The sequence below is a fragment of the Neophocaena asiaeorientalis genome, unplaced genomic scaffold, assembly GCF_003031525.2.
Source record: "Neophocaena asiaeorientalis asiaeorientalis breed wild unplaced genomic scaffold, Neophocaena_asiaeorientalis_V1.1 scaffold280, whole genome shotgun sequence".
Lineage (NCBI taxonomy): Eukaryota > Metazoa > Chordata > Mammalia > Artiodactyla > Phocoenidae > Neophocaena > Neophocaena asiaeorientalis.
Window position 1 is genome coordinate 9,128,014 of NW_020185321.1, and position 12,178 is coordinate 9,140,191.

At 37.9% G+C, this 12,178-nt stretch overlaps 1 protein-coding gene across 4 annotated transcripts in view; it reads right to left on the bottom strand.

Moving 5' to 3' along the window:
- TNIK (TRAF2 and NCK interacting kinase) overlaps positions 1-12,178 on the bottom strand; it is a 408,265-nt gene that overhangs the window by 115,541 nt on the left and 280,546 nt on the right. For all 4 annotated transcript variants that reach the window (XM_024733810.1, XM_024733809.1, XM_024733808.1 and 1 more), the window contains exon 7: positions 9,587-9,717. In XM_024733810.1, the coding sequence (XP_024589578.1) occupies positions 9,587-9,717 (131 nt within the window). The remainder of the gene's footprint in view (positions 1-9,586; positions 9,718-12,178) is intronic.

The following is a 12,178-nucleotide window of genomic DNA, read 5'->3' on the forward strand; positions in this document are numbered from 1 at the left end:
GGTAGCAAGATGATCTAGAGTTGACAGACAATAGCTTCATACCAGGCATAACCGGTGCAGTGGATTCTACCAAGTTTTAATTTACCAAGACCAAGAAATCAGCCATTTTACCAAGACCAGAAATTAGTCTTTTGTCATGTAATTTATTCTTTATTCACTTTTTGGAAATGTTCCAGCTGGAAAAAGGAAATTGAATTTATTGTATGGGTCCCTAAGGGCAGCACCTTAATCTAGAGATAGAAGTTATAGAGAAACAGATTCTGGCTCAATGTAAGCAGACAATTAGAGGTGTATAATGCAAACAGGCAGTTCAAATCCTATGATATTGCTGGGGGGTTTTTTAGGTCAAAATGGCTCCAAATGGCAGTACCTTCACATGACACATAAACACAAATATTAACTATCGTATATTGAGTACTTACCAAATTGGCATTGAATTAATTCCTTTACATGTTAGCTCACTTTATTCTAATATAACGTTGTAATATACAATCGGTATTCCCACAGAGACTCAGAAAGGTTAAATAACTTCCCTGAAGGAATAGAGTGCAAGGAGATGAAGTCTACATTTTAAACCAGTCCTGTCCAACTTCAAAACGCTGACTTAATTCCCTATGCCATATACTTATATACTACATTACATATAAACAGAACCAGGGTGATGAGTTCAGGGTGACTGAGGATAATCAAGCACAAGTAGTTATTCATAATCCCATTTCCCACAGAGTCCCTTGTTCAACTACATTTGTTATCTGACCAGAGGGAAAATACTGGAAGAATAGCTTATTCTCTTCACCTGGGGATCAGCCTGGAGCCCAGAGGAGGTGGTGATATGTCTGACTAAGGAATGCTGTGTAGGTGGGTGTGAACACGGAGCATGAGAAATATGTTTAATAGAAGTTTGTTTCCGCTCGTAATAGTAACGGTGTGTGTATCATCCTTCCTTCTTACCGCGTGGGCACGAGACCTTTGTTGAAATTTCAGTAGACAGAGGCCAGGTCTCATTTGAGAGGTAGACCTCATTCTGCGATGTATCATGCTCTTACGTGACACCCCGCATACATCTTGGTGATGCCCCCCTGACTAGTCAGGTTGCTCACCTTATCTCCAGTCGAGCCTCTTACCTACAGGGGCTCTTTTCATTCTGCCTGAATAAAGCCGATTACCCATAACACTGGAGAATGAGTATTTGCTCTACAGCCAGAGCACAATACTGACCCAAACCCTGCAGGAGACACCTATGACTTTAAATGGTCCACAGCACCTGTGTGCATAGTCTCATAAACAGAGTTTAGGTGAATAACAAATGATATTAGCACAGATTAGGATGAGTGGTGGGGTTGAGGGGATATGCCATGTCACTGTACTTCCTTTCCTTGACTAAACCGCTATGAAAGCATGACCATTTATGGTGTGAAAAATTAGAACAGGACAGAAAATAAAAAGTTTAAGTTCTCCATCCACATGCCATTTATCCGTGGGGTAGGGGAGAATAAGAGTCTATTATGTGTACTATACTGTAAGTTGCTTTGTGTACCTAACACCGTATCTTGGGATCTGCCCAACTGCAACATATACACTACCTAATTGTTCAAATGGCTGCGTAATATTCCAGTGGACAGATGTGCCAGTCTTTATTCAGCCAATTCCCTATGAATGGGCTTTTGGCCATGGAGAACTTTCTTTAGTGAGTGGTTCTGTTAAAGCAATAAATACATAGGACTATAAAATACTTGGCAAATCCCATCCAACTGAAATGAAATTCAAGTTTAAAAAAATAACAATTTTAACAGCCTAGGAATTTTGAACAGTTTTATTAATTTCAAGTCTTTTGAATGCTTATTATTCAATGAGAAAGCTTTCATTATTGCCCCACGTACTTATCAGGAGAATGAAACCTTTCCTTTTGCTTGAAGTGTTTTGACAGATTTTCTGAAAACAAGAAAGGAAGGGCCTCTACGGGAAAGTGAACACACCAGGCAAATGAGATTCCGGCACTCCTCCTTAGGATAGGGGTTATTTTCAGTCAGTTACTTACTGTGCCCAGTAGATTATCAGACAAAACCAGACTGCAAAAAAAAGCATGAGCTCTTCAGACTACTTTCCACAGAGGCTCTTATTTTATTGAATTTCTCCAGTTAAAAAAAAAAATTATAGCAGTTTCTAAAGACATTGTAGACAAATAAAATAATAAATAATTAAGAAATAATCAAATATTTGTAATAAAACCAAACTATACTCTTTTGCATTTTGTCTTTATTTTAAAGAAAGGGCTTTTGTGATAGAAAACCGAACAAAGCCCAGTGGCCTTCAAGTCATCTTTTATTCTAAACATGCCCTCTAGGCTGAAAGTACCTACAGCACGTGAGAGCCCAAAATGCTGACATCAGTTTCTGAGGCTGGGATACACTCTGGCTCAAATGGACAACCAAACACACAGTAGCAAACCATTTAACTCTGGCGGGGTCGCAAATGGACTTTCTAGATGAAAACTGCACATACAGATAGAGCTTGTCTAATTCCTTTTGCATAGTGGGTATTCAATAAATATACGCTGAGTGAATGAATAAAGGGTTTTGAAAGTCAGTATATTGTCAAGCTGTCTCCTGGTGACAGGCTACATTCCTAAGAATAGTGAACAGAAAAAAGTATAGGATCTGTTGCCAAAGAAGTAGAAAGATTAAAGTACAGTTTCTTCTCTGATCCACAGTAAAACTACAAAGTAGTTAAAACGCATCTTCAAAGAACCCCTAAATCTTCCTTTCTGCTTGGTCTTCCTAATCTACCCTTTTGTCATGCTCCCAGGACAAGTGATCAGTGAAGCTCATACTTTTGCCATGACTTCTTCTTCCTCTTGTACAACCTACATTTATGACAATTCTAAAAAACTAATTCATACTAAGGTGGAAAATGGCTGACAGACTTGAATCTGTTCTCTCATCAGGATTCTTTATTTTTTAATAAAAGGCACAGAAATTAATCTTCAACTTATTAATGTCTCAGGGTACTTTCATAATCACAAGGGCTTCCAGCAACTCTGAAATCACCCTGTGCACCATGATGTCCCCTGTGGTTATTCATACGTCAGGCTTTGTCCACACCTAGGGTTATGCATTAGGCTCAAAAATTGCTTCACTGACCCCAAACTGTATTTCTTAGTCCTAATCTGAACAAAGAGCTTGAAGATACCAGTTTAATTCCAAGCTTTGGCTTCACCAGAGGAAGTCTTCTTCTAGTTACTCTACTGAAAACAACTACATCACACATTTATATTTTTGGCCGTGCCACGTGGCATGAGAGATCTTAGTTCCCCAACCAGGGATCGAATCCACACCCCCTGCATTTGAAGTGCAGAGTCTTAACCACTGGACTGCCAGGGAAGTCCCACAGGGATCAATTTTATGCCAGAGAACAAAAGTCCCATATAAACTACAGCCAGCCAAAATACTTAAAAGGCTAAGCTAAGGTTGAAAGTTTGAAACACTCTGATTCTCCATGGTATGTTATAAAGCAGTCTAAAATATCTGTGGCCCAGAGGTAGACTAGTTAGCACTTGTTAGGTATAACTATTGTTTGAAGAATTGCTTATAGCCAATTATGATACACGTATCTGGTCTGGGACATATATTTTGTAGTGGCTCCTCTGAAGGGATTTGCAAATCAAATTATTTAAATGTGCTTATCATTAGCAGTTTAAATAAATGACATTTATTTTGGCAGGAGATTAATTTTTAACTTGGCAGCTGTTTCCAGACAGATTGGTGTCAGGTTATTACAGTGACTAACTCTGAAAGAAGGAGGAAATTTACAGGAGATTATTTTGTTTTTAGACCTTCAAGCTTGCATTTCTCCAAAGAAGCAAATAATTTTGTCAATGCCCCGAGACACTGGGTCCCAAAGACATTGCAATGTCTGCATCTTTGTGACCTGATTTCCATAATAACCCCACATGTGGAGAACTAAAAATGTTCTTTAATAGAGGAATTCTCCAAATATACTCTTCAGAGGCTGTTTTGTTGGTAAATTGGATATTTATATAGGATTGCATCAGAGAGAGGCAGGGTAATATATTGGAAAGAGCTCTAAACAGAGAGTGGGAGATGTGGGATCAAGTCTCTGACAAGATCACTAACGAGGTGTGCACTTGCAAAGGTCTTGGACCTCAGTTTCCACAGCTGTAAGATGAGGGTGTTTCAAGGTGATAATTAAAGTAGTTTGGTGAAAAGTCCATGCACCTACAGAGAAAAGTAAGTCAGAAAGAGGAAAACAAATACCGTATCCTAACACATATATACGGAATCTTAAGAAAAAAAAAGGGTCACGAAGAACCTAGGGGCAAGACGGGAATAAAGACACAGACCTACTAGAGAATGGACTTGAGGACACAGGGAGGGGGAAGGGTAAGCTGGGATGAAGTGAGAGAGTGGCATGGACTTATATATACTACCAAATGTAAAACAGATAGCTAGTGGGAAGCAGCCGCATAGCACAGGGAGATTAGCTTGGTGCTCTGTGACCACCTAGAGGGGTGGGATAGGGAGGGTGGGAGGGAGACGCAAGAGGGAGGAGATATGGGGATATATGTATATGTATAACTGATGCACTTCGTTATAAAGCAGAAACTAACACACCACTGTAAAGCAATTATACTCCAATAAAAACGTTTAAAAAAAAAAGAAAGAAAAGTCCATGCGCCTATGTTCTTGAAAAGATAAAATTGACAAACCTTTAGCTAGATTCACGAAGAAAATAAGAGAGAAGGCTCAAATAAATAAAATCAGAAATGAAAGAGAAGTTCATTTCTCTTACAACAGATACCACAGAAATACAAAGAATCATGAGACTACTATGAACAGCTATACGCCAACAAATTGGACAGTCTAGAAGAAATAGATACATTCTTAGAAGCATACACCCTTCCAAGACTGAATCACGAAGAAATAAAAAATGTGAGTAGACCAATCACTAGTAAGGAGATTGAAACAGTAATCAAAAACATCTCCCTAAACAAAAGTTCAGGACCACGAGGCTTCACTGATGAAGCATTCAAAGATGTCATACCTAAACTTCCAAACTCTTCCAAAAAACTGAAGAGGCTAGAACACTTCCTAATTCATTGGACGAGGGCAACATTACCCTGATACCAAAACCAGACAAAAAAAGAAAACTACAGGCCAATATCTCTGATGAACATAGATGCAAGAATCCTCAACAAAGTATTAAAAAACCAAAACAACAACACATTAAAAGGATCAAGTGGGATTTATTCCAGGGATGCAAGGAAGGGTCAACATCTGGAATCAATGTGATACACCATATCAACAAACTGAAGGATAAAAATCATATGATCATCTCAATAGATGCAAGGAAAATATTTGACAAGATTCAACATCCATTTGTATTAAAAAAAAAAAAAACGGATATAGAAGGAACGTACCTCAACATAACAAAGGCCATCTATGACAAACTCACAGCTAAAATACTCAGTGGTCAAGACCTGAAAGCTAGCCCTCTAAAATCAGGAACAAGACAAGGATGCCCACTCACCACTCTTACACTCTTAGCGTAGTATTGGAAGTCCTAGCCAGAGCAGATAGGCAAGAAAAAGAAATAAAATGCATCCAAATTGGAAAGGAAGAAGTAAAACTGTCACTATTTGCAGATGACATTGGTTTTCTATTGATTTTACACATAGAAAATCCTAAAGACACTACTAAAGGAACTGTTAGAAATAATAAACGAATACAGTGAAGTTGCAAAATAAATATACAAAAATCTATTGTGTTTTGATACTCTAACAAACTAGCAGAAAGAGAAATTAAGAAAATCTCATTTACAATTGCAACAAAAAGAATAAAATATCTAGGAATAAATTTAACCAAGGAGGTGAAAACTGTTACTGAAAACCATAAGACATTGTTTCAAGAAATTGAAGAAGACACAAAGAAATAGAAAACTATTCTGTGCTCATGGATTGGAGGTATTAACATTGTTAAAATGTCTATATACCTAAAGTAATCTACAGATTCAATATAATCCTTGTCAAAATCCTAGTGACATTTTTTACAGAAACAGAATTAAAAATTCTAAAATTTGTATGGAACCACAAAAGATCCTGAAAAGCAATCCTGAGGAAAAAAGAACAAAGCTGGGGTTATCATATTCCCTGATTTTAAATTATACTACAAAGCTATAGTGATCAAAACTGCGGAGTATTGGCATAAAAACAGACACACAGATCAATGGAACAGAACGGAGAGCCCTCCACACATATAGACAACTAATTAAGACAAAGGAGCCAAGAACGTACAGTGGATAAAGGAAAGTTTCATCAATAAATGTGGTGGGAAAACTGGACAGCCACATGCAAAAGAATGAAACTAGACTGCCATTTTACATGGTACAGAAAAATTAACTTAAAATGGATTAAAGATTTGAATATAAGACCTGAAACCATAAAGCTCCTAGAAGAAAACATAGGTGGTACACTCTTTAACATCAGCCTTAGCAATATCTTTTTGAATATGTCTCCTCAGGCAAGGGCAACAAAAGCAAAAATAAACAAGTGGGACCACATCACACTAAAAAGCTTCTGCACAGCAAAGGAAACCATCAACAAATTAAAAAGGCAACCTACTGAATAGAAGAAGATATTTGTAAGTCATATATCCTACAAAAGGTTAATATCCAAAATATTAAAAACTCATACAACTGGGGCTTCCCTGGTGGCGCAGTGGTTGAGAGTCCGCCTGCCGATGCAGGGGACACGGGTTCGTGCCCCGGTCCGGGAAGATCCCACATGCCGTGGAGCAGCTGGCTCCGTGAGCCATGGCCGCTGAGCCTGCGCGTCCGGAGCCTGTGCTCCTCAACGGGAGAGGCCACAACAGTGAGAGGCCCGCGTACCGCAAAAAACAAAAAACAAAAAAACCCTCATACAACTCAACAACAAAAAACTCCCAAACAATCTAATTGAAAAAATGGGCAGAGGAGATGATATATATTTTTTCCAAGGAAGACATACAGATGACCAACGGACACATGAAAAGATGTTCAACATCACTAATTATTAGGGAATTGCAAATCAAAACCACAATGAGATATCACCTCACACTTGTTAGAACAGCTATTATAAAAAACAAAAACAAGAAATAACAAAGAGTTGGAGAGTATGAGGACAAAAGGGAACCCTTGTAGACTGTTGGTGAGAATGTAAACTGGTGCAGAAACTATGGAAAACAGTAGGGAGATCCTTAAAAGATTAAGACTAGAACTACCATATGATCCAGCTATTCCACATCTGAGTATCTATCCAAAGAATATGAAAACACTAATTTGAAAAGATATACGCACTGCAGTAATATTCACAATAGCCAAGGTATGGAAATAACCTAAGTGCCCATCAATGGATAAATGGATAAAGAAGATGTGATATATATATACACACACACACACACACACACACAATGGAATACTACTCAGCCATAAAAAGATGAACTCTTGCCATTTGTGACAACATGCATGGACCTTGAGGCTATTATGGTAAGTGAAATAAGTCTAATGGAGAAAGACAAATACTGTATGATTTCACTCATATGTGGAATATAAGAAATAAATGAACATAAACATATATCCCCGTATCTCCTCCCTCTTGAGTCTCCCTCCCACCCATCCTATCCCACCCCTCTAGGTGGGCACAAGACATGGAGCTGATGATCTCCCTGTGCTATGTGGCTGCTTCCCACTAGCTATCTATTTTACATTTGGTAGTGTATATATGTCCATGCCACTCTCTCACTTCGTCCCAGCTTCTGATTCACTTTGTTATACAGCAGAAACTAACACACCATTGTAAAACAATTATACTCCAATAAAGATGTTAAAAACTAAAAAGATACATGTACCCCTATGTTGATAGCAGCACTGTTCACAATAGCAAAAACATGGAAACAACCTAAATGTCCACCAATAGATGAATGGATAAAGACGTGGTACATATATACAATGGAACACTACTCAATCATAAAAAAGAACAAAATAAGGCCATTTGTAGCAACATGAGATTATCATACTAAGTGAAGTAAGTCAGAAAGAGAAAGACAAATATCATATGATATCACTTATATGTGGAACCTAAAATAAGGCACAAATGCACCTATCTACAAAACAGAAGCAGACTCCTAGACATAGACAACAGACTTGTGGTTGCCAAGGCTGGGGGAGAGGGGAGGGAGAGGGATGGACTGGGAGTTTGGGGGTGGTAGATGCAAACTACTACATTTAGAATGGATAAACAATAAGGTCCTACTGTATAGCACAGGGAACTATATTCCATCACCTGTGATAAACCATAATGGAAAAGAATATAAAAAAGAATATGTATGTATGTATAACTGAGTCTCTTTGCTGTACAGTAGAGATTGGCACAGCATTGTAAACCAACTATACCTCAATAAAAAAATTTAAGAAAAAAAGAAAGAAATGAACAAACAAAACAAAAACGAACACATAGTTACAGAGAACAGATTGGTGGTTACCAGTGCGGAAAGGGGGCACAAAATGGGGAAAAGGGATCAATTGTATGGTGATGGAGGGAAACAAGACTTCTGGTAGTGAGCACGCTGTAGAGTATACAGAAGTTGAATTATAATGTATCCATGAAACTTATGTTATAAACCAATGTTACCTCAAATAATTGAAAAAAAACGTCCATTCACCTATGAAATGACTATCAGGTTTTCCCCAAGGTTGTCCTGTGATCTACACAGAGAACACAGGGTGTCTCTCTGTCTACTGGATAATCTGAACACCCACAGTTCCTACATCTCACTTACCTCCAACCTTAAGGTCTCAACTTTCAGCTGTAATTCACAACAACAATGTCACCTGACATTGCAGCTATCGATGGGATAGTAAACACAAATTATGTTTGATTATTCCCTAGCAGAATGGAAAAGAGGAGGGCTTCTTGGAGAAGGGGACAACTTCCACCTCTCTACTTAAACACTGCTTTGAATTTATTAGCATATTTCTAGTTTATGGTACAAAGTATCAAGCCATAAATCAGATTTCTATGAAACACTGCAACAGGCTACAGAAACACCATAAAGTAGCTACCAACATCCCATTTGGTTCTCTCTCATTGAAAAGAAACTCTAATAATTAAACTTTGAGCAATGTAGAAATGAGTAAATATGATTATTTTTAATCAGAAAAAGATGATCCCCAAGAACAAACTCATATCTTGATTTCTTTTAACATGAAAAGCTCTCAGAATATATATACTTTGCCAAAAATCTAAACTATAACCAAAATAGAAATGTTTTCTAATAAGAAGCAAGAGAAGTTCAAAAGAATACAGAAAATGGTTTAAACATTTTTTACCAATAGGCAATCAGATATGATGGATGAGTTCATTACAAAGACTCTCACTTGGATGTCTTCTAATTTTAAACTCAAGTAATGTTTTTTAGTTCTCCCTTTGGATTATACAAATCACAAGCCCAAAGCCATGAGAGAATTCTCTACCAGTCTTAGGGTGAGGTGTTAGGCATGCTTCGAAACGTAATGAAGAAGTAAGAAGTCATACCTTGAAATCATATGTGGCATCTGGGTTTTCGTCACAGGCAATAACTTCTGGAGCCATCCAGTAGGGCGTCCCGATGAAGGTATTCCTCCTGCCCACTGTTCGATCGAGCTGGGCACTGACTCCAAAGTCCACTAGTTAAAGGAAGACAAATGAATAAAGTCTAGCATCTAAGGTCTTACATAGTGATAAAATGAATGTGTATTTTTTTTTACTGTGGTAAAATATACATAACATAAAATTTACTATTTTAACAACTTTCTAGTGGACCGTTTTGTGGTATTAAGTACATTCACATTGTTGTGCAACTATAACCACCATCCAACCCCAGAACTTTTTCATCTTCCTCAACTGAAACTCTGTAGCCACTAAACATTAACTTCTCTTTCTCCTCCCCTCCCCACCCCGCCGGGCCCCCGGCCCCCGGAAAGCACCATTCTACTTTATGTCTCTATGGATCTGACTACTACAGATACATCATATAAGTGGAATCATACACTATTAGTCTTTTGGAGACTAGATTATTTCACCTAACATAATATCCTCAAGGCTAATGCATGTTGCAGCATGCATCAGAATCTCCTTCTGAATTTTTTTTTTTTTTTTTTTTTTTTTGCGGTACGCGGGCCTCTCACTGCTGTGGCCTCTCCCGTTGCGGAGCACAGGCTCCGGACGCGCAGGCTCAGCGGCCATGGCTCACGGGCCCAGCCGCTCCGCAGCATGCGGGATCCTCCCGGACCGGGGCATGAACCCGTGTCTCCTGCACCGGCAGGTGGACTCCCAACCACTGCGCCACCCGGGAAGCCCCTCCTTCTGAATTTTTGAAGACCAAATAATAGTCTATTGTATGTAGGTGCCACATTTTGTTTATCCATTCATCTGTTGGACACTCAGGTTGCTTCTTCCTTTTCACTATTGTGAATGTATATATTTTTTAAAAAGTTTTTATTTTATATTGGAGTATAGTTGATTTACAGTGTTGTGTTAGTTTCAGGTGCACAGCAAAGTGATTCAGTTATACATATATCTATCCTTTTTCAGATTCTTTTCCCATATAGATTATTACAGAGTATTGAGTAGAGTTCCTTGTGCTATACAGTAGGTCCTTGCTGATTATCTATTTTATATGTAGTAGTGTGTATACGTTAATCCCAACCTCTTATCTGTCCCCCCAACCCTTCCCCTTTGATAACCATAAGTGTTTTTCTATGTCTGTGAGTCTGTTTCTGTTTTGCAAATAAGTTCATTTGTATCATGTTTTTAGATCCCACATATAAGTGATATCATACGATATTTGTCCTTCTCTGTCTGACTTACTTCAGTTAGTATGATAATCTCTAGTCAATGTATACTTTTAAACTTCATGTATAAATGGATAAAGCATACCAATGAGAAAAGCGCAGGGGGTTATATCTGGTTACATCAGTGCTACATGGGGGGCCAAAAAGAGGTGTTAAATAAAAGTCAAGCTTGGGCCATAAAGGATAGTATTTAGAGGATGCAAAGAAAGTAGTTAACAGCTAAGTTTCTGGAGTCAGACTGCCTAAATTTGCATCTCATTTCTGACACTTATTAGTGATGCAACCTAGGGCTACTAGATCAACCTCTTTGAGCTTCATTTTCCAAATCCATGAAATGAGGATGATGAGATTCACATGGTGTTGCTCTGATGTTTAAGTGAAATCATCTACCTAAAAGCATTTTGTACAGGACCTGGCATATAATATTCTCTCAACAAGTAACTGTTAATTAGTGACGAGTGAATATTCTGAGGATAGCTTATGTAGTCAGTACATATATAACTGCTTTCCCTACCTAATGTATGCTTTTGTTTTAAAAGGGAATATTCATGAGATGAAAGTTTGGCCCCAAATTCTAACTAAGAAAAAAACGGAAATTGTATATTTTAACAAAAAGGCAAGAGCAAGTGTTTGGGATATAACCATAGGAGACATTTAAATCTCTTTGAAAATGAACAATTATATGGACAGTGATTCTTTGGTAGGAAACAAATTGTATATCCTACAGAGTATTTGTCAATCTGTGCTCTTACTCATATACATCAAGTAGTCAAATGCGTGTGGGGATTCTGTACCCTATCTGGATAATCCCAGACTTATTGTGGGAAGGGCTCTAATAGATCAGAGAAAAGGGTTCCCTCACTGATAACTCTGCAGATGGAAGTGGGATAATTAGTATGCAGGAGAAGTAGAATATTGAGCACCCATTTTGTACAGGTGCCCTAGATAATAATGAAATCGATGTAAATATAACTTAAAACATATGGGAATATAGCAGGAATTCATTTTTCTAAATAATGAATGTCTAACTGTGGATATTTTTAATTAAAAAAATTTCATCATTGTTACAGCAGCAACAATATAAACAAACTGTAAGATAGGGGGAATCATTCCAAGGTCAGTCACTTCTAATCTAAAGGGTCTTTGCTTAAAAAACAAACTCAATCGTTTCTACACACCGATTAAACACATGGATCTGCTTACCATATTGTATACCAATTCACTCCTCAAAGTGCTTTTAGAAAATGTTTTATTTATTTATTTTTTGCGGTACGCGGGCCTCGCACTGTCGCGG